The following is a 24751-nucleotide window of genomic DNA, read 5'->3' as shown; positions in this document are numbered from 1 at the left end:
CCCGAAACCAATGATTTGCCAGCTCAATTTGGCAAAAAAAGGCCTAAGAAAGAAGAGCAATAAAGCCACAATTATCTTAACTAGGTTCAGTGAGGTTGAACAAGAGAGAGCCAGATCTCTCCAGTAAAATCCCAAGGAAATGACTCAAAACAACTCAGGATCCATGGCAATTTTCCAAGAAATTTGGTGGTGGAAATTTAAAAAAAAAAGAATTATTATTTATAGACAAGAACTAGAGTGTATTAATCTGAGTTTTAGTGGCATTTTTTCTGATCTTTTGACGAAAATCGAGAGAGAAGACTCCTAACCAGAGTCCTCTTCCTCTCTCTCTCTATCTCTCTCTCTCACGTGCATAGCACGTCTATGCATGTGATGCCAAAATTTTTTTTTTTTTGCTTCAAGATTAGTGTAGAAAAAAAATTTTAAATTTGGATCCTTATATAGATGATACTTAAATTTATAGGGTTCCTTTTTCTTTACTAAAGAGATAAAGATGCTCTGGTTTTTCTGATAAAGCATGTCTCACATGCGTGACAGAGTAACAATTGTAGGTCTAGGCCATTGTTGCTCTTATGGTACACTGATCTATTACTTTCATGTTGCAAAGCTTGCAAATCATCTAAGCCACCTGAAAGCAAAAAAAGAAAAAGGAAGGAGAAGAAAAGAAACTATAAAGCTCTCCTGAATGAAAACAAAGCCACATGGGGAAATGCATCATCGCTTGGAATGAGTTAAACACAAAAAAAAGGTACGTAATAAAAAATGAATGCATACGGGAATGAGCATAAAAAGATATTAACAGAAAGGTATGAGCAATAAATCATTAGATTATTTTTTTTCTATTTTTGGAGTAAAGCAATGGCAAATACTGATAAGATATATAAGTCAGCTTCCTATTGTAGCACAAAGCTAACAGACGTCGAAGCTTTACCACCCACTTAGTTTTGATACAATCTACCATACCCTCGTATAATCTTTTTGCTCACTAAATAAAGTTGGGAATACGCTAGTAGTCAAATAGTGGAAGAATTACGCTTGTCAAATAGTTGCAACTTGTCCAAGCTAACACTATCTAGATGATACAAGTCATGGTCTACCATACGCCATTTGGTTGAGGCAAATTTTATCTTGATTATTTGGAAGAACGAATTTGCGTCACAAAATATTTTTCTCAATTCCAAATCAGGATTTTAGAAATGGAGAATTCTATGGCACACATGTTAATTTATCTGAGAATTATCCATATTTCTTCTTTCGTGCATTGCACGCATCGGATAATGTGAATGATTGTGTGCATTGCCTCTCTTTGACACTTCAAAGATGCTTCTTGGAAAATGATGTCTTCTTGGGTCCAAGCTATTTATACTTCCCTTGCGTGCATTGCATGGATCCGACACGGGCGCAGGTGACTGGGGAATTGCCTGTCACACTACAGAGACGCTTCACGAAGAAAATGATCACCAGAGACTCTTCTGATTGGAATTTCTGGACTTCATGGAACATGTTATGCCATCATGTATTTACATTGCAAAGCTTCTGAATTTCTTTAACTAATAAAGATGTTGCATCATTTTTTTTTTTCCCTGTTTATAAATAATTTTGATTTGATAGATTAGATCAAGTAATTTTCATTTAGACAATTTATAGTTGTTGTCAGTATTTGCTGACAGAGTCGTGAACACAATGCAACCTTATAGGTCATTTGGACATTACCATTGGTGAAAACCTGGTTTCAAATTTTAAAGATAGGAAGGGGTGGAGTTCATGAAGCACAAAATCGAAATCTATATTATCTCAGAATTTTTCTCAAGAGAACAAATGATTTTTTTTTCCCCTATTTGCCCAAGTGCAATTTTCGCTAAAAATAGGTAGATGATTAGAAGCGGAGAGCTAGGAATAGACGGTTAACATTCACATGCATGCTTTCAAAATCCCTCCATCCACTCACTCTTCATCTTGTAAGAAAATATCTCAAGTGAAATAATTTATGCAAAAATAATATTGGTGATGCATACCTTCAACCATAATTGTTCAAATATTTGATTAAAATCTATCCACAAAGAGACTTTAAGGAGTCTTCTAACTTATGCTTCCATAGAAACCATACACCACCATATCACAGGCTTAAAAAACAAGCCAGGCTAGAGACCCTTGTCAGATAAACAAAACCTCATTAGTTTTCTTCCATCAAGAAAACTATTTTAGCGATAATTAGAGATAGTGGATGGTTACCTACTATCTATAATTGTCCGATAATTAAACCATATGTATATGGGCCATATTACGTCTCATAGAGACGTGTCCAACACATCTTTCTCAGCCTCACTCAGGCTGCAGAGGGTGTAGGGATATAGTTAATCGTAGGCTCTGCCATGCCTGCCATGATTGGTGAAGGCCATGCGAAGGCCTCTCCTTCTATGACCATATCCTCTGCCTTGAAATCAAGTGACTTGTCGTTGTAGATATCCCACCATTTAGCCACAAGCATTTTGATATCCTCCCTATCCATGTTAACTTCTTTTCCAGTGTACCTCCATGGCTTTGAACCCTAAGAGCACAAGAATTTATAATGTATGGTGATAAGAGACATGAATAATCGATGCCATATATATACTTTGTAACATGTTGATGCATGAGAGAGGTGATTAATGGCAAAGGGACTTACTGCAGCGCAATAGTGGACCACCTTAACCTTGTCAAGCTCAACTTTTTCCGGGTGGCGCCACAGCATGGCTAGGACCAGATTGTAAACAACAGGGATTGGCCTGTAGGTTTTCTCAAAGAACATGTTCAAGAAATCCTACAAAAAGATGAGATGAGAAAGACGTGAGATACATCCGAAGGTGATTGTATCCTTTATTTAACTCTCATGTTACTTTCAGTTCATTATATGTTTGTTAATTAACTATCGCAAAGATGGAGGTACAATCACAACCACTACCATCTTTGTCATGGTTGTCATGGTCCTTCTTAAACCCTTAATTTCCAAGGATGGTTGCATCACAAAAAAGAGAAATAAGCTACACCTTACAAATAGTATGTGGTCAGTTTTTATCAAAAAATAATATACTGTCAATGTAGAGGACCACCTTTGGTTTGTCTGGCTAGATGATCCAAGGATTCTTGGATTGTCCGGTTAGATGGTTAATGCATGCGATGGCTTACAAGTAGGTCCTATCTCTATCAAGAACAAGTGGACCAAGAATATGGGGCTAGGGATCTAAGAAGAACCACTAGCATTTGGGATTCTACTGCTAGTCAGTACATATTGCAGCTAAGAGGGGATTATCTGATCAGCTTTGCTTAGTCCACTTTTACTTAAGAAACAAAGAGTTGATTAGCTTTTAACACCATCATCTATTTACAAATATGGAAATTATTATATATAACTTTAAAAAAAATCACTTGATAATTTAAAAACTAAAAAAAAATTAACATAGCAAATCCCCCATAAAAAATTTAATTATTCCTATAGTCTAATAAAAGTTTCTTTCATCTGCATCACTTAATTCAAAATCTTTGGTCTCATCCGCATTATCAAAAATCATGATATTAACTGAACAATGAAAGTAATAGATATATCATCATGCATAGCTATACATATCATCTGCACATAAATATGTTTTATTTTATTTTCCTTTACCAGTTTTAATTTTCTTTTGATTGGTTCACTTCAACCATTTCCAGCTTCAGCATCTTTAATATTTTTTCACCAGCATACTTGTTCTTTCATCAAATTATGGTCAAATAGCTACTTATGTGGTTTAGAATATATATTGACACTTAATTTGTTATTTTTGAGAACAAGAATCTTAGAACAAATATCTTTGAGAAGATGATGGCCAAGGGCCCAAAAGGCTCACCTGCTCCGCAAAGGGGGTTGGTTGTGTGATCTTAAGAGTATCCAGAAGTCTCTCGTAGGTTAGAGGATTGGGCTCAAACACGAACATGCCGGCATTAAAGTAGAGTGGAGGAGGAGATCCCATCTCAGCAGGCCAATGGACCCTGTCCGGGCACTGGTGGCAATAGCCAATGGAGTACTGGAGAGTTTGGCTCCATATCGGCTCACAGAAGCAGTCCATCACAGCATAGAAGTAGCCATCAGGCATGTCAAAGAGGTGGTCTATGTTATCGAACACTTGGATATCAGCATCAAGATAGATCATCTTGCTGTATTCCTCAAACTACATGCAACAATTTAACGCAATAAAATCAACTGTCAGTATTTAAATATACCAAGTATCAAAGATGCGCATATGTTTCAGGAATCTAGAAACGAAATTGTTATATATATATGCATCAATAAGTGTCATTCAAATAATAACTATGGTCTAAATGATCTACATAGATATTTTAGATGATTCCACTAGGGTAATCAATCAATTTTACTGATAATTTGTACTAGTCAATAGATAAACTGTGGTAATTAACTTTGAAAGTATGCAATAGGCTATGCCTCACTCTAAATGAGATGTAGTCATAAAATGAAAGGAAGCACTCTTTTTCAGATTTTTTTTTTTTTTTAATAAACTTGCTACATCTGAAAAAACACAATCTATAGGTGACAGCTAAAATAGAACAAGTAAGAGCTCGGCCATCTAATACTAGTATCTGTTGATTTTTTCTAGGTCAATCAAATTCCTGTTTGGATCATCAGCTTGATGATCCAACGCGTCTGAGATTTTGGGTGAAACAGACGCAAGAATCTTTGCTTCAAGTCATTAATTTGGTTAACGCTGCTGCCATGTTCTTCCTTACTTACTTCAATAAGAACTAAGACTGACCCAAATTCCCAATATCTAAAGTAGAACCTAATACTACGTGCATGAGTTAACAGAGAAGCGATCCATGCAAAAGAAGAGCACTCACGTTCCAAATGCGTAGCTTGGAGTAGTTGATGACAAAGTGGGCCATGGCGAACTGGGTGTGGTTCTCGGGCGGGTACACGGGCTCGATCTCCCGGACGATGCACCCCTGTCCCTGAAGCAGCTGGCGGTGAGCCACTGGCACGTCGGGCAGCACCGCCACGACGAGCGGGTACGCACTTCTCGCCTTCCTCAGCCCCTTGGCCAGCCCCACCACCCCCTTCACATAGTCGCCGTCGCCGGCCAGGAACGTCACGTAGGCCCTCCTCGACCCCAAGTAGCCCCCTGGCTTCCCTCCTAACGTCATCTGCACGTCGGCAGCAGGGACACCGGGGGCCATGGAACCAAGTTTACAAGGTCCTAAAACTAAATAGGACTACACTCTGGACTTTTTATCTGAGAGCTAGCCCCTGGTTGGTGGGTTCTTAGGGTTGGGACCTGTGGCTCCTTAAATAGACCTCCAAAGGCAGTGAGATGGAATGAAATGACGCTAAAATGAAATCTAAATGAAGGTTCTCGCGTGCGTTGCTGCTATTTTATGTTTTGGTGATAAACGTGAGGTTGTGGTGGGGACTCGGTAAAAACGAATGGAGGAGGTGCCACCGGCTGATGATAAGGCGCGATCGATGGAATGGACGGTAAGGATTTGTTAGGGTGACGTGGTTTCGGAGATAGCGTTGGTTGGGGCTTTGAATTTGATCTTCTATATCCCAGTGGAGAAATTATTGCAAGCAGCAGGTGAACCAGGGCAAATGCCGGAGCATATGCACGGTTGATAAAGCCCAATCGGGAATTGGTGAAATGCAAGTGGTAGCGTGGCGTGTTATCCACCGTGGGCTTTGACGCGGTCCGGATGCACCTGGTGGATGTAATACGGAGGCATCCTCAGCGGGGCTAAAGTGGGAGCTGAGGAATTGCGACAAAAGAGAGCCTACGGAGAATTTGGATGAAAGTTTTGATGCTGTTGCTGTCAACTCTTCATCATCTCGATGTTCGTATTAATTAAATTTATATTTAAAAAAAATTTTTGATTTTTAAATTAAAAAAAAATTAATAAATAATAAATATCAATATTCAAAATAATAAAGTTCTAATCAGAAGTGATTTATCAGTCCTGTTTTCCTTACCTCCTTTTATAGACGAGATTCTTGTAACCGTCGGATGTGGTTCCATATTTTATGATGCTAAATTATCGGACCATAATCACATAATGGATCATTAATTTCTCAATTATGACGCCGTGATGTGCGACCGGTAACCGTTCGTGACAGTTATGACATATTAAGCAAATTAGCCGACTGTATGTCGATAGTAGGCATGGCCATTAATTGATGATTCTACTGTATCGTCAGTTACCGGCCATAAGTCAATGACATCTGTTCAATCGATTGATGAAGAGTCGAAGTCGTCAGTTCGGCAGATGCTCTGTCGAAGTTGTGCGTTCGATCAGTCGGCTATATTCGGGTCGGAGTCGATAAGTCAGAGTCATACGTTCGGTCGGTCGGTAATTGCCGAGTCGGAGTCATGGAAACTAAAGTCGGGGTCGATGGGTTTACCCCAACAGTTGCCCCCTACTCTCAAGTCTAAAATGATCCAACGTGTAAACTATCACGTGGTTTATCATGCTAGATGAAGAGAGTTCTATCACATCGAGCCTCGATTTTGACGTCGTTTCCTCCGAGATACGGATGATCGGCTATTTTATCGTATTGGCAGGTACAATCGTCAGTTATATTGATCGAATGATTCGGTATCAGTTGTCAGTGTCAGGCATCATTTCAGAAAGTCGATTCGACATCAAATGATATGATTCTGACAAGTATATTTGTTCCACGTGTTCGGAGATTATTGGATCGAAATTACTCACACGAATAGAGGTGACGTGGCTCAATCTGGAATAGATACATCGAACTGTCCAATCAATGATCGGTCTAGATGTTACCACGTGTCATCATCTGGTGGATCTTCAATTTGACCGCTCTCATCTCGGTCATTGAGGGATCCTATATATGGGTCACTCTCAGCAAAATTTTTACTTTTCACTACTTTTACTGCTGGGACTCTGTCGGATTGTTGCCCCAACGCCCAGGGTTATCGCTTCCAACCTTCAGGTCAACTTTTTCTTTCTCTCGAGTCCTTTCCTCTTTCCTCTAAAGTCTCTATTTTCTTTAGAATTGTTCTCATGGCTAGAGCCTCTCCTTCTCAGAAAGATCGATCGAAGAATATGACTGATGAATTCCAATCGAGTCCGGATGTGGAGTCCTCTTCACTTTCAGGATTGAATGTCGAACGGCACCGAGAGCAGTTTTGTATCCCGGAGCAGTTTCAACTTTTCGCCTCTGGGACCGATGGTTGGGTGAATAACCCACCTTCAGGTCAGGTGGCCTTCTACGTCGAAGATCTTCGATGGATCTTTGATTTTTGAGTTCAAAATTTATCTGAAATATCTTGGATTGTTATGGATTTTGTCTGACTTAGTTGGCACCGAACTCGGTCTGGCTGATAATTAGTTTTGTTTTGTTGTATCGGTTGTTGCCGATCATACCTCATCCTTCTCTTTTTCGAGCTTTCTTTGTGCTCCAACCTCATCCAAAGATCCAAGGGTGGTGGTTTTTTAACCCTCAAAAAGGCCTTTCCTTTATTACTGATCTTCCATCGTTCATTCATGGATGGAAAAACCAATTCTTCTTCGCTTTTTCTACCCTTCCTTGGGATTTTTTTTCTCGTTGGGGTGATCCAAGAATCGGACCCAACGACAACAGCCGAGTAGAGGTCAAGGACCAGGAGGACTTCCATCGGCTGAAAGATATGTCGGTCCCGAAACAGAAAGAGCTTGTAATCGAACAGGCCCTTTATGACGCCGGCCTTAGTTCGGTTCCTCATCTAGGTATAGTATAATTAGTCAATTATTTCTAATTTTTCTTTTACTTGCTGAATTGTACTGACCTCCATTGTAACTGCAGCCATACAGCAGAGGTTGCGGGTGTCGAATACCGACATTCGTCTGCATGCTGCCAAGAAAAAAACAGCATCTAAGGTCGGACCTTCATGACCACCGAAGAGGCATCAAGCACCAGCTCCAGTCGGCATTTCAATGTCAGTCGTGAAATCCGATGCCCCATCAACATCGATTTCTGAACCAATCTTGGCACTGTCAACTCCAACAATGCTCCTTGCTGCGTCGTCTAAGGAAAGGGTGGCGAGGGGACTATCGAAACAACATCGGTAGTTCCATCACCTGAGGTTCAGACCAAGGCAAAAGAGCCCAAACAATCTGCGGCTGCGCCAGTTGCTCCTTCAATTGGGGTGCAGTCAAGCTCAAGCTTCCCCTCACTTTCAAATGTGGGGCCACTGACAACAGACCAGGAGAAAGCTCCGATGGCGTCAGCGGATGATGCAGTATCGGAGGGCCATATGGTGCACTTCGACCTCCAAGTGTCCGTCGATGAATCGGCCCTGGCTAATTCTTTACTGGCCAAGCGATTGTGCCAGGCGACTCTCCTTCCGACCAATTGGGAGCATCGGTGGAAACGATCGGTGGTCAAAATATTTTTGTCCTTTTATCCGACCATCATCGGGGTAAGTCTCTTTGATAAACTTTCTTTCTTCTTTTTTTTTATAACCCGACTTATCCTTTGTTTGCAGTTGATCCACGACATGTCTGATCTGGAGGCCGGCTACACGAAGTTCGCCAACATCCACAGCATGTGGAAGAATAAGGTGGCAGCCACCGATGCTAAGAAAGCGGCTGCACTTGAACAACTCAAGTCGACAGTGGAGCGGGAAGCCAAACTTCAGGATGAGGTTTTTCGACTCACTAACGACTTGGCATCCTCGGGGGCCGAACTTACGTCGGCTTGCGGGGCTATTTCGGCTCTTGAATCACAGGTCAAGAGCAAGAAGCATTCTATCCACCGACTTTGATGAGAGCAAGACGGATGCATTGAAGAGCTCGAGGCTGAACATGGACGTCATCAGGCCAGCCTGAAAAGGTTGGCACTGACTGAAGAAGAATTATCGTCTGCTCGAGCCGATGCTAACTTGGCAAAGGTGGAAGCAGAGTCGGCAAGAGAAGCACTGAGTCAGGCAGTCAAGAATTTTCGAGGTTCGAAAGAATTTAAGAAAAAAATTCTCGAAAGTGGCTACGCCTCATATTATATAGGGTATGAAGACGATCAAGATGCGGTTGAAAAATTATACCCGAACTTTGACATGAACAGCATCGTCCTTCCAGAATTGGAAGCCAGAGTTGCTGAAGAAGAAGCCGTCCTGACAGAAGAAGAAGCACCGATCGGGCCTGAGATTGTACAAGTCGATGATGCTACTCCCAAGGAAAGGAATGGGGATGGTGCTGAAGCTTAGTCGGCATACTTTCTTTTTGTAATCTGACACTTGTAGTCGGACTTCGGTCCAATTTTGTAAGTCTTTTTGATAATGAATGAAAGCATCTTCTTCCAAATTTTGACTCTTCTTTTGCTTGTTGACAATACCTACAATATCTGCAATGTAGAATAAATATCGAACATTAATCGGTTGCCCGATCATTTGGTAGGACTTGTAAAATATCCGTTAGTCGCATAATCATTTTGACGTACTTAACAAAATTAGGATAACGATTGTAGGTCAAATATCCCGTGCCCGATGTTTGGTCAGACTAGTACGTCAAATTATCTGATAATCGGTGATAAGCTGAATATCTTTCGACTGGCCGTAGCCTAGTCGGTATAATTTCAATCCAACCTTAGTTGTTTTGGCATTTTCCATTCTGATTAGTTGGGACTAAGTCGGTATATTAGTCTTTCGACTATAGTCAACTTGTGCAATGAAAAGCCGATATTGAGAACCGAAGTATAGTCGGTAGTTCGATTTTTGTAGTGAAGCCTGTAGTCGATGTCGGTTATTGCAGGAGAATCGAGATACAATTGTCACTGAAGTAGTTGATTCTTCATGTCTAAGTACAAGAAACAACTCGGCTTTGGGAATGAAAGCCGACATTTAGTCGGTAGTTGATAAAACTTGTCAAAGACTTGTGATTCTGAAATTCTGATTGTATTTCAAATAATGTACATATCGATGACTTTTTTTGATAATACATCTTCAAATTGTCGGCATTCCACGTTCAGAGAATCATCAATCCTTCGAGAGTTTTCAACTAATATGCGCCCGATCTAAGAGTCTCGGATATTCTGTAAGATCCTTCTCAGTTCAAAGATAATTTTTTTTGATCCAAAGGCTTTGATACTTCTGCTTTTCTTAAGACCAAATCTCCTAACTGGAAGACCTTCGATTTGACTCTTGCATTATAATACCGGGCTATCCTTTGCTGATATGTAGTCATCCGAATTTGAGCTTGCTGTCGGAGTTCTGGAAGGAGATCCAAATCAGCTCTCCGACATTCAGAGTTGCTCAGTTCACAATATTGTTCGACTCTTGTTGATGGCAATCCGATCTCGAGCGGTATCATTGCTTCTGCTCCATAAGCTAAATTGAAGGAGGATTCTCTTATCGGTATGCGGAGAGTCATCCGATATGCTCATAAGATCGGATATAGCTCTTCCATCCAAAGATCTTTGGCTTCATTCAGTCGAATTTTCAGTCCGTGCAGGATTGTCCAGTTGGTTACTTTCACTTCACCATTTGACTGCGGATGACCGATCGATGTGAGTTTGTGCGAAATATGAAATTTTGTATAAAATTCTCTAAAATTTTAATTGTCAAATTATCGATCATTATCGGTCATGATAGTGTGTGGCAAACCGAATCTGTAAATGATAAATTTTTGAATGAAGTCTTCCATCTTGCTTTCGGTGATTTGCGTCAGAAGTTCGGCTTTTACCCATTTGGTAAAATAGTCGATGGCAATCACTATGAATTTTTTCTAATCAGATACTGGGGGAAAAGGACCAAATATGTCAATCTTTCATTGTATGAAGGGCCATGATGCTACAATCGATGTCAGTTGACTAACCGGTTGATGTTGTATATTCGCATACTTTTGACATTATTCACATCTTCGGACGAGTTCAGCTGCATTTTTTTTTATGGTGGACCAATAATATCCTTATCACAGGATTTTATAAGCTAGAGACTTGCCCCCCAAGTGATTTTCGTAAATTTCTTCATGTACTTCTCTAAGTGCATAGTCGGCATCTGTAGGTTCCAAACACATTAGCAAGGGGAGAGAGAAAGATCTTTTGTATAGATGACCATTTATCATCACATATTGAGAGGCTGTCCATCAAAGTCGTTTAGCCTCTGAGGAATCCACAGGAAGGGTCTCATTAGTCAGGTATTGGACGATCGGATCCATCCAGTTCGATTTGATAATAAGCTGCAATACTTCCTCGACTTTGTCAATGCTCGGCTGCTCAAGACATTCGACAAATGTTCGATCCAACGAGTTGAAAGCAGTAGTAGCCAGTCGTGAAAGTATGTCGGCCTGAGCATTCTCGATTATGGAGATATAAAAGATCTCGAAATGTTTCAAACTCATCGTAATATCTTTCACCTTTTGAAAATACTTCATCATCGTAGGATCTCGGGCTTCAAATTCATCCTTCACCTGTCCAGCAATCAGTTGTGAGTTGGTGAAGACCTTCAAACTGTCGATCTCGAGCTCTTTGACTATTTTCAAGCCGGCCAAAAATACTTCATATTCGGCTTGATTATTTGAGGCTTTAAAATTAAACTGAAGGAGTATTCGGTACTACCCCTTCAGAATTTGTGAGTATAAGGCCCACTCCACTATCCTGTGTATTAGATGCTCTGTCAATATGCAGCACTCAGGCCGACCCTAGGTCAAGGTCGGAAGTCATATCCTCCTTTATTGTATTGTCATCTGTATCTTCTGACTTATTGTCGGATATGGTACATTCAGCGATAAAATCAGCTAGGACTTGTGCCTTCATGGATGATCATGGACGATATTGAATGTCGAATTCATCAAGCTTTACTGTCCACTTTGCCATCCGATCTAATGTGTCAGGTCGGTGTAAGATCGCCTTCAGTGGCTGATCTGTCAGAACTACAATTGGATGGGCCTGAAAGTACGAACGAAGTCGTTGTGCTAATATAATCAGGGTGTAGATCATTTTTTCTGCTCTTGAGTATCGAACTTCGATATTATGAAGTACTTTGCTGGTATAGTAGATGGGTCGATGAATTCGATTCTCATCCTCCTGGACGAGCACCAAACTGACTGCTTCTGTCGAAGTTGCCAAGTAGAGATACAATATCTCTCCGCCCCTTGATTTTGTGAGCAAAGGTGGAGAGGCCAAATATTATTTCAAGTCCTTGAAGGATTGTCAGCATTCATCCGACCATAAGAAATCCTTCGTCTGCCACAGAGTTTTGAAGAATGGCAAGTATCTCTCAACCGACCTAGAAATAAATCAGTTGAGCATGGTAATTTTTTCGTTGAGTTGCTGTATCTCTTTCTTTGAACTGGATGCCTCATATCGATGATGACTTTGATCTTTTTGAGATTAGCTTCGATCCCTTATTGTGAAACAAAAAATTCAAAAAAAAATTTGGAGGTTACTCCAAATACACATTTGGTCGGATTTAATTTCATCTGATACCGTCGGAGTGTGCTGAAAGCTTCCTCCAAGTCCCGAACATGATCTGAAGTTTGAAAACTCTTCACCAGCATGTCGTCCACATATACTTCTATGTTCTGCCCGATCTGCATCTTGAAGATCTTGTTGACAAGCTATTGATAGGTAGCGTCGGTATTTTTCAGACAGAAAGGCATTACTTTGTAGTAGTATATACCTTTGTCGGTCACAAAAGTCATGTGCTCCTTGTCTTCTGGAGCCATACGGATTTGGTTATATCTGACGAAGGCATCTATGAAACTCAGAAGTCGATGGTCGAAAGTCGCATCGATCAATTGATCAATCTTTGGCAATGAAAAGCTGTCCTTCAGACAGACTATATTCAGATCAGTATAGTCAATGTAGATCCTCCACTTTTTATTAGTTTTTCTCACCATTACCACATTGGCAAGCCAATCGGGTTATGTAGCTTCTCTGATGAAGTCTGCTGTAAGGAGTTTGTCGACTTCTTCATCAATGACCTTTTATCTTTCAGGAGTAAAATGTCATATCTTCTGTCTCACCGGCTTAACATTTGGATTGATGTTAAGTCGATGAGTCATTATTTTTGAAGGAATCTCGGGCATGTCAGTGGCTGATCAAGTAAAAATATCGATGTTGGCTCGAAGCAATTTTATTAGTTGTTGTCGCTCTGAGTCAGACAATTATGATCTAATTCGGATCATTTTCTTAGGATCTTTTTCTTTTAATGGGATGGAGACCAGTTGTTCAGTCGATTCATCTCTCTCCTGATTTTTTCTTTGGTCCAACTTGTCAACAGGCAAAGAGTCTTCAAGTTTATTATTCTGGATGGAGATGAGAAAGTAGCATCAGACGAGCTGTTGATCTCCACGCATCTCTCCGACTCCATATTTTATCAAAAATCAGACTAATAGATGATACGTCGAAACCACTGCTCTTAGAGCATTAAGCACGGATCGTCCGAGTATGGCATTATAAGCCGAAGGTATCTGAACTACCGTGAATATTATGAAAACAGTACTCTGTTGTGGTTCGATCCCAGCAGTTAAGGGGAGAGAAATTTCTCCTTCCATTGTGACAGCATCTCCTGTGATGCCGACCAACGGTGTTGAGACTCTTCTGAGTCGATCATTCGGCAATCACATTCGGAAGAAAGTCAAATAAAATAAAATATCAGTCGAGCTTCCATTATCTACAAAAAAAAATTTTACATCATAGTTTGTTTTTATTGCCGAAACAACAATAGCATCATCATGAAGAGTCTGAATTCTTCGAACATCTTCTTTCAAAAAAGTTATTACATTATCGAGTCGTCGTCGCTTTGCTAACTCATCTTCGAAAGTTGCCCCCCTGTCTAGTTGTCTGGAGATCATGTTGATCACCTCTACAATCGGTTGATTATTTACAGCCTCCCCAGTTTGCAATTGAGATCATCGATCAGCAGGAGGTTGAGTCGGTGGATCTCTCTGATATTTGTCGAGGTAGCCTCGTCGAATCAGGGCTTCTATCTCATCCCTGAGCTGGATGCATTGTTCGTTATTGTGACCGTGGTCATGATGAAACCGATAATACTTCTTCCGATCGTGGTTCCTCGGTAATATTTTCATCGATGGGGGATGTCGAGGTATTTCGCTCCTTCAATCTCCATAAGGATCTATGCACGAGGAGCGAAAAGAGGAGTGTAGGAGTCATACCTGTCGTAACTCGATCTTGGACTCCATCATCGTGGTGAAGCTCGCTTATTGGATGGTGGCCGACTTGATTCAATCGAAGCTTTTCCTTTATTTTGTTTCTTTTTCTTCTGGCCTTTGCCTTCTGTCTGGCACCGATCAGAAACTCCTTCGTCTGCGCGCATATACTTGTATGTACGCTCTAGAAGTTCGGCATAAGTCTGAGGGAGAGTCTTGTCCAAAGAATATGTAAATCAAGATTCTCTCGGACCTCTTTTCATGATCGAGATAGCCATATTTTCATTAAGGTCTTTGACCTTAAGCATGGCCGCATTAAAGCGAGCCACGAAATTTCGAAGTGTTTCAGTCTCTCCTTGTTTAATCGAGAAGAAACCATCAGAAGTTCACGATGGCCTTCGACTAGTGCTGAAGTGAGCCATGAAAAAATGTTCTAACTGTCCGAAGGAATATATACTTTCCGACTGAAGTCCAGAATACCAGGCTCGAGCAGCTTTTCGAAGAGTTGCTGAGAAGTCGATGCATAAAAGAGCGTCGGTTGCCCCCTGAATTGTCATGAGAGCCTTGTAGCTCTTAAAGTTATCGATCGGGCCGGTGGATCCATCGTATGGCTCCACTTGAGGTATCTTGAACTGAGATATAATCGGTTGGTTCAAGACATGCTGAGAAAGAGGCTAGGAGGTGTGGAAGTCGTAGTCGTTAGAAGACTTCCGACCCTCCACCTGAAGCTGAGCGAGTTGGCGATTGATCTCTTGGAATTTGCGTTCATAGTCATCTAATCGCCATTGGGAAACTTTGGGGGTAGAACCACCCGATGAGTTTGAAGGAGATGCGGAGGACATTCGCGATCGTTTCTCCTTCTTAATACCGTTGACATGAGAAGGAGTGGAGGAACGTAAGAAAAGGTGAGTGGCATGTCGGGAGTGTCGAGAATATCGTTGTTCGTCTCGATAAAAAAATCGAGATGGTCGCTCTAAAGAAGGAGACGACGATCACCATGGATGATGGTGACTGTGCCACCGGTTGCTCCATCCGTGGCTGTTGCTGTTGGATTTGTTGCTGTTGAAGGCGTTTAACCACCTTCGTGAGAATATTCATCTGCTGCACAAGTACAACGATTTGGATGTCCGTGGTGATCATAGAACGTGAAGAACTAGGCTCTGCTACTGGAGGAGGGGGAGGAACATCTTTCGAACGAAAAAAGTATCTCACCGATCCGGTTGTAGTCGAATGTTGGGCTTTGATTTTCATCATGGTGAATATTATCTCTCTCTCCTATCTGCCAGTCAATCTGTTGCGGCCAACTCTCCGTCGCCTGTCGCCGACATCTGCCCTGATCGAATTTGTGTCCGACGGAGACCCTCCAATATTTAAGTTAGAGAGAAAAGTTGGTGAACAGTAGATGTCAATATTCAAAGTAACAGAGTTCTAATCAGAAGTGGCTTACCAATCCTATTTTTTTTTACCCCTTTTATAGACGAGGTTCTTGTAACTGTCGGACGTGGTCCTGTATTTTATGATGCTAAATCATCGGGCCATAATCACATGGTGGGTCATTAATTTTCCAATTATGATGTCGTGACGTGCGGTCGGTAATCATTCGTGATGGTTATGGCATATTGAGCAAATTAGTCGACTGTATATCGATAGTAGGCACGACCATTAGTTGATGATTTTGCTGTATTGTCGATCACCGACCATAAGTCGATGACATCTGTTCAATCGATTGATGAAGAGTCGAAGTCGTCAGTTCGGTCGATGTTCTGTCGAAGTTGTGCATTCGGTCAGTCAGCTATATTCGGATCGGAGTTGATGAGTCGGAGTCATACATTCGATCGGTCGGCTATTGCTGAGTCGGAGTCATGGAGATCAAAGTCGGGGTCTGTGGGTTTACCCCAACAAATGCTTACTATATAGTTATTTATATCAATATTCGTTAAAATTGTGATAATAGGTTTTATTGATATCATGTACAATCAATCAATTATTAGTATTGCTACTAAAAGGCTTCGGAGGTGAAATCGGCAATAAACCGAGCTGAAGAGCTGAGAGTTCTGCCAACGTAAACCGTGAGCGAAATCTGCAAAAGAAGTCCCAAAACTATGAGGTACCCTCTGATTTAGGATCCTTCAATACTTAAGTCAGTCGAGATCTTGAGAACAGGAAGTAGAAATAGAGAAGTAAAAAGCAAGAAATGAGAGTTTGTAAGTGGAGAGAAGTATAGTGAACTCTAAGTGGAGAGAACTCTACTTTCTCAATAAAAATTTTAGTAGAGTCTTGTCTCTATGAGTTCAGACTTAGCTTGGACTTATCTTTCAGAGAGCATCTTGTCTTTTTTTATAGAGGAAGCTTGCTTTGGCCTTAAAAAAAGACTATTCGAAATCGGTTAATTAGACCATTAAAGATCTGTTAGGCTGTTAGGCCGTTAGAGATTTGTTAGACCATTGGGTTGTTGTAACAGAATGACCAGCTGTACAGAGATCATGGTACTGCCGCCCATGTGGCAAATGAGCTGGAATACAACTGAAAGATGGTTACAGCTGAGTTGAATGACAGCTATTAGATAACCATACGTAGATATGGCAGCACATTGGTAATAGACCGATATGAGATAGCTGACATTAGTAACTATCTGAACTAGGCATCATGCCTTTGGTGTCGATAATCAGGTCGGTCTATAATCGAAGTAAAGTGTGAAAGATCGGCATATAATCGAGGTGAGTGTCCTGCTTACTAGCAGTTTTGGACTAAGTTGGCTTAACAGATAATACTGGAAAAATAGATCGATCTTGGGCTGATGTCTTCTGATATTGTCATATGCCAGAGGTCAGCATTATGATGATCTTGGCCTCCTGATGAAGTAGGCCATCTGATGACGTCGGCCTTATGGTGAGCTCAACCTCCTATTGAGATCGGCAGTCAAGGCTCACATCGGTATACTTGTTAACTCGAGAGCCCCTGAGCATAAGTCCCGAGGATATTAGCTGAGGTGGTAAGATCCCACAATATTTTTTCTCCACTTTTGAGTTCGAAGAGGTCACTTCGGACAAAAGAAGTAGTCCAAGAAAAAAGTTCTCAGCTTGTCCAAGGTGGAGAGTCTATATCATTTGGTTCTTCAAGTGAACCATTGCATCCTTCCACTTGAGCTCGAAGTGGACAGGTTAGATCTTCTGTATATCTAATAGAATTTCAATCTTTGGTGTCTCATTTTATATGGTTCAATATTTTTGATGAGATCTATTCCGAAGATTGGATATCTCACTTTTTATTTTGATTCTGTCGGGACTTTGGTCCAATCGAGACTTTGAATTTTTGATGAGATCCAATCCAGAGATCGGATATCTCACTTTTGATCTTGATTCTTTTGTGACTTTGGTCCAATCAGAACTTCAGATTTTTGTGAGGTCCAATCCGAAGATCGGATATCTCACTTTTGATCTTGATCCTTTCGAGACTTAAGCTCGATCCGAAGATCGATTTTTTTTTTGATCCATTCGAACTTAAGCTTGATCCAAAGATTGGCTTTTCATCTTGGTCCATCCAGACTTAAGCTCAATCCGAAGATCAGTTTTTCATCTTGGTCTATCCAAACTTAAGCTTGATCCATCTGAACTTAAATTCGATCTGGAGATCGACTTTTCATCTTGGTCCATTTAGACTTAAACTTAATTCGAAGATTAGATTTTCATCTTGGTTCATTCGGACTTAAGTTCGATCCGAAGATTGACTTTTCATCTTTGTCTATCCAGACTTAACCTCGACTCGGAGATCGATTTTTCATCTTGATCCATCCAAACTTAAGTCCGGTCCATCCGAACTTAAGCTCGATCCGAAGATCGACTTTTTATGTTGGTCCATCCGAACTTAAGCTCGATCTAGAGATCGATATTTTGGTCCTCAGAGATTTTGGCCCATTCAGGGCTTTAAATCGATTCGAAGATTAGATTTTGGTCCATCAGGACTTGTCTTGATTCAGAGATCAAGTTTTTGATGAGGTCGGCCTCTTGATGAGGATGGCTTCCTAATAAGGTCAACTTTCTGATATGAGGTTATTCTATCTCGATTGAAATTTTTGTGGCCTTAACGTGGCATTTCCGACCTCGTCTCGAAAATTTTATGGCCTCATCGTGGCTTTTTTGACTTCGTTTGGTCAGATTTCATCGATTGGATGAAGAAAGTTTCTTTAATAAAAACTTTGACTGAAACATTATCTTTATTAGGATAAAAATTGAATTCTTTATTAAAAAGATCTTATTAATAATATATTCTGAGATTTTCATCATTTTACATCTTTAGGATGGTCGTACCATTCAAATTTTCAATCTGATAAGCTCATGGGTGAATTACTTCGGTAATCCGATATGGCTCTTCTTAGTTCGGAGCGAGTTTTTCTTATTATGTTGGATGAAGAAAGATTCTTTAATAGAAATTTTGACTAAAACATTATCTTTATTAGGATAAAAATTGAATTCTTTATTAAAAAGATCTCATTAATAATATATTCTGAGATTTTCATCATTCTACATCTTTAAGATGGTCATACCATTCAAATTTTCAGTCCAATAAGCTCCTGGGTGAATTACTTCGATAATCTGATATGGCTCTTCTTAGTTCGAAGCGAGTTTTTCTTATTATGTTGGCTTTGAGACCTCAGCTCGTTGGAGAATTAGATTACCTTTATGAAAAATTTTAGGCTATTTGGTTAGTCCGATCTCAGATATACTTATCAAGTTGACCTCGACGTATCAGTGCCTCAATTTCATCTTTTAATTATCGACATTCCTCAGTATCATGGCCGTGGTCCCGATGGTAACGATAGTATTTTTTTTTTTTTGATGGAGCCCTTAAAGGATTAGGTCGGTAAAGATATCCCTGGCCCTCGATCTCTATCAGTATCTGAGTTCGAGGGACAGATAATGAAGTGTATGAATCAAATCGTCGAGGTGGACTTCTGGACTTTGGATTTTTACGAGGTCGATCATTATTATTTTGCTGCTTTCTGCAGTCTTCTTTTCGAGGTCACTTTTTCCACCCTTTTTCGTCTGAAGGAGTATGTTTTTTTTTTCTTTAACCCTGCACATACTTCTGTACTCAGATAAGCATTTGCTCATAATTATCCAGATAGTTCTTGTAGAGATAAGACCAGGTGGTTACTCCTGAGTTCTTGCTTTAAAGCTGTCATAGCAACGGACTCATTGAAGTTTTTGACTTTCAGAGTAGCTGCATTAAAGCATGCAATATAATCTTACAGAAATTCACGTTCCTATTGCTTCATAGTAAAAAGACTGTTAGTATTTTTCAGATGAACCCTGTTGTTGTCATAATAAATGATGAACAATTTGGCTAACTATTCAAAAGAAGAAATAGATCCTGACTGAAGGCCAGAAAATCAGATTCTTACAGATTTTTTGCAGGTGATGGGGAAGGTGATACAGAGTAGGGCATCAGACACTCCTTGCAGCCTTATGATAGCTCTAAAACCTTCCAAATGATCCAAAAGATCAGTGGAGCCGTCGAATGACTCCATAATAGGTATCTCGAATCGAATAGGAACTGATTCATTAAGGATCTATCGAGAGAAGAGAGATTGCAAGCTGAAATCTCTCCCATCCTGTGAATTGTCGATTTGAATCTCCATCAATTTCTTCTCAAGATCTTGGATCTTTCATCCAAAATCTTCTTCCAAATTCATCTTTCTGCTTGAAGTAAATAATTCTGCCCTTCGGGATTGATCAGTGAGATCCAGAGCATGATTGTGGGAAGGATTCTGAGGGGCTGGTTGCTGGGAATGGTGAAATTAAACTACTTGAGGAGTTGGTTGTCGCTGCTGTTGCTCAGTGGTATGCTGGAGCTGTTGTACCATAGCAGTGAGGGCTTGAACTTGCTGGACAAGGAGACTGAATTGCTGAGGATCGTTGGTAACTGATGGTTGGGTGACTTCTTGAGCCTCCCTAAGAGAAGATGAGGTAGGCGGAGGATGAAGCAGTATTTTCTTGTTCATCATTTTTTACTAAAAATTATTAAATGTCCTTCCTCTAGCATCAATCTATTGCTACAAGGCTTCGGAGATGAGGTCGGCAATAAACCGAACTGGAGAGCTAAGAGTTGTCCTGACATAAATCACGAGGGAAACCTACAAAAGAAGTCCCAAAACTATGGGGTACTCTCCGATTTAAGACCCTCCGATACTTAAGTCAGCTGGGATCTTGAGAACAGCTAGTGAAAATAGAAAAGTAGAAAGTAAGAAATGAGAGTTTGTTAGTGGAGATAAGTAGAATGAACTCTAAGTGGAGAGAACTCTGATTCCTGATTAGTGAGAATTTAAGCAGAGTCTTGTCTCTGTGAGTTCAAACTTTACTTGAACTTACCTTCCGAATAGCACTTTGTCTCATTTTTATAGAGAGAGCTTGCTTAAGCTTTAAAAAAAGGCTGTTAGAGATCTATTAGGCCATTAGAGTTCTATTAAGTTGTTAGGCCGTTAAAGATCTATTAGGTCATTAGAGATCTGTTAGATCGTTAGATTATTGTAACAGAATGGCCAGCTGTGCAAAGATCGTAGGGTGGCTGTCCACGTGGCAAATGAGCTGGAATACAACTGGAAGACGGTTATGACTGAGCTGGATGACAGCTATCAGATAAATGTACGTAAATATGGCAGCACATCGATAACAGGCTGATGTGAGAGCTGAAATCACTAACTATCTGAACTGGACATTATGTCTTTGGTATCGATAATCAGGTTGGTCTACAAAGGTGTGGGAGATCGGCATATAACCGAGGTGAGTGTCCTGCTTACTAGCAGTTCTGAACTAAGTTGACTTAGCTGATAACACTAAAAAAATAGATCGGTCTTGGATCGATGTCTCCTGATATTGTCATATGCCAGAAATCAGCATTCTAATGATCTTAACCTCCTGATAAGGTTGGCCATCCGATGACATCGGCCTTATGATAAGGTCGGCAGTTAAGGCTCACATCGATATACTTGTCAACTCAAGAGCTCCTAAGCATGAGTCCCGAGGACATTGGCTGAAGTGGTAAGATTTCACAATAAATATAAATTTTATCAAAAAATTTTTATAAATTTTTAGAACATGAATATCTTATGGTGTGCGTGTTGCACCGTAGGATGTGGTGCATCTTTGGATGCAGTTCATCATAGAATGGATGGTGGTGCACTAGTACATGACATGCATCGCATATTGTTTGATGGCCGTTCAATCTACAATGGGATGGATCCCATTGATAGGTGCTTCGTGGCTTATTTTTTATCATAATTTTGACTGTTGCTATAAGCCTCTCTCTCTCTCTCTCTCTTTTTTTTCTTTCTTTGTTTTTCTTTTTTTTTTTTTTTTTTTTTGTTGAAGTGCGATTTAATACTTTAGCCTGAGAAAATGCTGTGGTTTAATTTTTTTCTTCTTTCCTGGCCTCCACTCATTTCTTTTTGCTTTATTAGCATCGTGACAACTACTACGAAGCAAATAAATGTAATATTCTAATATAAAAGTAGCTATGCGTGTGATAGTTTCGTTATTTTACAGTGAAATATGCAAATTTTTAATTCAATAGATAGGAGACCACCTCGGGGATCCTTTTGATTAGATAAAATTTTGCATGTAGAAGTTGATAAAAAATTTAACTCCATTTTTTTTATTTTTGTAAAAATCCACCGGTAAGCAAGAGTCCGTTTTATTGGTCTAATTTGCTCCTGCCTGCACGTAGTAACTGGAACCAGGTATCGAGCACAGATGTCTCATGACCTCCATGGATGCTGATATATTGTTATTCGTATTATTGAAAGGCATGTTGTTGGCCCTCTGGGTTGAGCCAATCAAGGTCTCAAGGCCTTTTCATATGCAACATACGTTAATGCCTAGTCAAGGGAAAAGCAAAAGAGGATGAAAAAGAAGAAAAAGAAAATTTGGCAATAGTTTAAAGATATTTGCGAAAACATAAATTGAGCAGGAAATTTCAAATAAATATCATCATCAATTCCAGATGATCTGAGAAGGATTCAAACCAGCGATCTTTTGGAAAGGACACCATCGAACCAACCACACAACAATTGGTTGGTTGAGTTTAAAGTACAATATTTCTATTCGGAACAGACGCAACAAAGTGATGGATGGAGGAATATGCTATGCCCGATTGTCTCAGATTCCTTTGCATTGGCTTAAATTGTCAACCAGATCATTTGCCAGATTTAGGATACGTTTGGTTACATTTTTTTTATTTTTTATTTTTAATTTTTAAAAAAATATATTTTTTAATTTTTATTATTAAATAAAAATAAAAATAAAAATATATTTGATAAAAAATAATATTTGAGAACGACACGAAGAGTTCGACGAAGAAGAAGGGTTCAAAAAGGAAGGAAAAAAATGATGAGGAGGTGAAGAGCTCGACGAAGAAGGAGGATTCAGATTTTTTTATTTTTGATTTGATGTTTTAAATATGTGAAAGTAAAAAAATAAATAAAAAAATAAAATTTAAAAAATAAAAAAATATATATTTTTATTTATATATAAAATAATTTTTTTATTTTTATTTTTTATTTTTTTTATAATATTATCAAATATTATTTTTTTAATTTTTATTTTTTAAAAATCAAAAAATAAAAAAAAATATATTTTTTTTAATGGCTAATCAAATATACTTTTAGATTATGAACATAGGCCTGCGTGCACTACGTTACGAGAAGGAAAGCGAGGGTGGAGCAGGATAGAAAACATAAAATAAAAGTAAGTTCTGATGTTAAATCACACTTCTAATTCAGTGTAGGGCTGAAAACAGTTCAGTCAGTTCGATTTTAAATGATCTTTTCAAATTGAATCGATATTTTGATTTAAAAAAATTTAAAATTAAATATTTAATTAAATATAATTAATTTTTTTAATTTAATTTTATATTACATCAATTTATTCATATAATTTTTTTCAGTATTTGAACGGTTTGAATGATTTTTTAATTTTAATAGATTAATCAATCAAAATAGAATCAAATTAATATTTTAAATTTTAAATTTATATAAAATATATAGTTTAATTTTAAATATATATATAACATAAATGTATATATAAATATACAAAATATGTAACATAAGTGTACATATAAATATATGAAATAATAGTAATTTAAATTCAATTTGCTGGTTCGATTCGATTTTAGGAGATCATATAAATCAATAAATTAATAATTAAATTAAAATATTGATTTTTTTTATTTTATTCAATCGGACCGAATTGGTTAAACTATGAAATCATCATATTTGATTTAGTTCGGATCGGATTGGATGATTTAATCGAAATTTTTTACATCCATAAAAAACATCAAGCGCTTAAAAAAATATGCCAACCCTACAATGCTAGTAGATGGCCCACCACAAGTTCTTTTCCTTGGTCCATCAATTGCATCAAATTTTTCAAACCTTTATCCTAATTAGTTTGTAATTGCATGTTGACATTTTCATCGTCCAATTGAGCGCCATGCCTCTTGAGAAAATGCTGAATGACATGAAAGATGCCATGGCCCAGCTCGAAAGGGTAGCAGGAAAAATTATTTAAAAATCAAAAAATCTAAAATTCCCCCACGAAAGATCTAGATGCCTTCCTGTCAAAGCAAATTAATAAAAAAACGAAGCAAAAACTTAATTCACGTGACCAATCCTAACAATCCTCCAACGATTGGTGAGCCAAAATGTGGTCGATGATGGACCATAGGCTACCTGTTTGGTTTGCTTTGCTTTGGGGCCCAGCCAAGGAGTACGCGCATATCTCCTCCCCTCGAACTCAACCACCTTTCACACCATCATGCGTGTGCCGAGATTATTGCCCTTGTCCTCTAAGTCCAAAAGATCTATGGGTTAGCTTTTGTCGGAGCTGAAGGATGAGATGAGCCACACGGGCAAAACGACGCGCTCGCCTCAACCGGCGTTTGGCTAGAATTGCTTCTGAAGCTTTCGACAGCATCGTTTCGGATCACCAGGACCCGGGCTTCAATACTTCCATGGAAAAAGTTTTGCTTAAGCTCGTGTCCGTGCAAGTAGAAAAAGTCCAGATTTATACAGCAAACTTTTTGTCTCCACATGTATCAGACGTGGTGTCAACATTAGAGAAGTGTCGATGGTTTATGCGTTCATGGCAACCATCGATTACAAGTGAAAGCAATGAGTGTGTTTGATAGGTGAACGACACCTTCCCGTTAAAACATGAGCTCCAGGCCTCCCGCCCCCTTCATAAATGTGCTCCACACAAAATGAAAGCCGACTCGCATATGATAATGAAGGCATCAGTGAAATCTCAAAATTTCCGTGCAGGCAACGCCAGGCACTTGACATTGGAAACGAAATAGGTCGACGAAATATGCTGAAACTGGAAATCATCGCCATCATAAAGATGTAACCGGAAATGACATCGTCATTAGCAAACATTTATTTCACATTCTTAATGGTCCTCGTGATAACAATACAGATGCACATGCACAATCCAAGCCCAGCAGCAGCCATTCTTACTGTAAAACATCCGGAAGGACCAGCTCTTAAAATAACTAACATAGAATCATAAACATCAGATTGACTTAAGCATCAGCTGCCTTTTCAACTGGTACAGGCTCAGCATTTTGT

The 24751-nt window shown here is 39.4% G+C and overlaps 1 protein-coding gene across 1 annotated transcript; it reads right to left on the bottom strand.

Moving 5' to 3' along the window:
* Positions 1–2016: 2016 nt before the first annotated feature.
* Positions 2017–5294, bottom strand: LOC140858480 (galactinol synthase 1-like). Its single transcript, XM_073259227.1, has 4 exons — positions 4870–5294; positions 3864–4184; positions 2666–2800; positions 2017–2548 (listed from the first exon to the last, which is right to left on the bottom strand). The coding sequence occupies exons 1-4, from the start codon at positions 5203–5205 to the stop codon at positions 2327–2329; spliced, it is 1014 nt and encodes a 337-aa protein (XP_073115328.1). The 5' UTR covers positions 5206–5294; the 3' UTR covers positions 2017–2326.
* Between the last annotated feature and the right edge of the window lie 19457 nt (positions 5295–24751).

This window comes from Elaeis guineensis, chromosome 6, assembly GCF_000442705.2.
Source record: "Elaeis guineensis isolate ETL-2024a chromosome 6, EG11, whole genome shotgun sequence".
Lineage (NCBI taxonomy): Eukaryota > Viridiplantae > Streptophyta > Magnoliopsida > Arecales > Arecaceae > Elaeis > Elaeis guineensis.
This window is presented reverse-complemented; position numbering and strand designations above follow the sequence as displayed.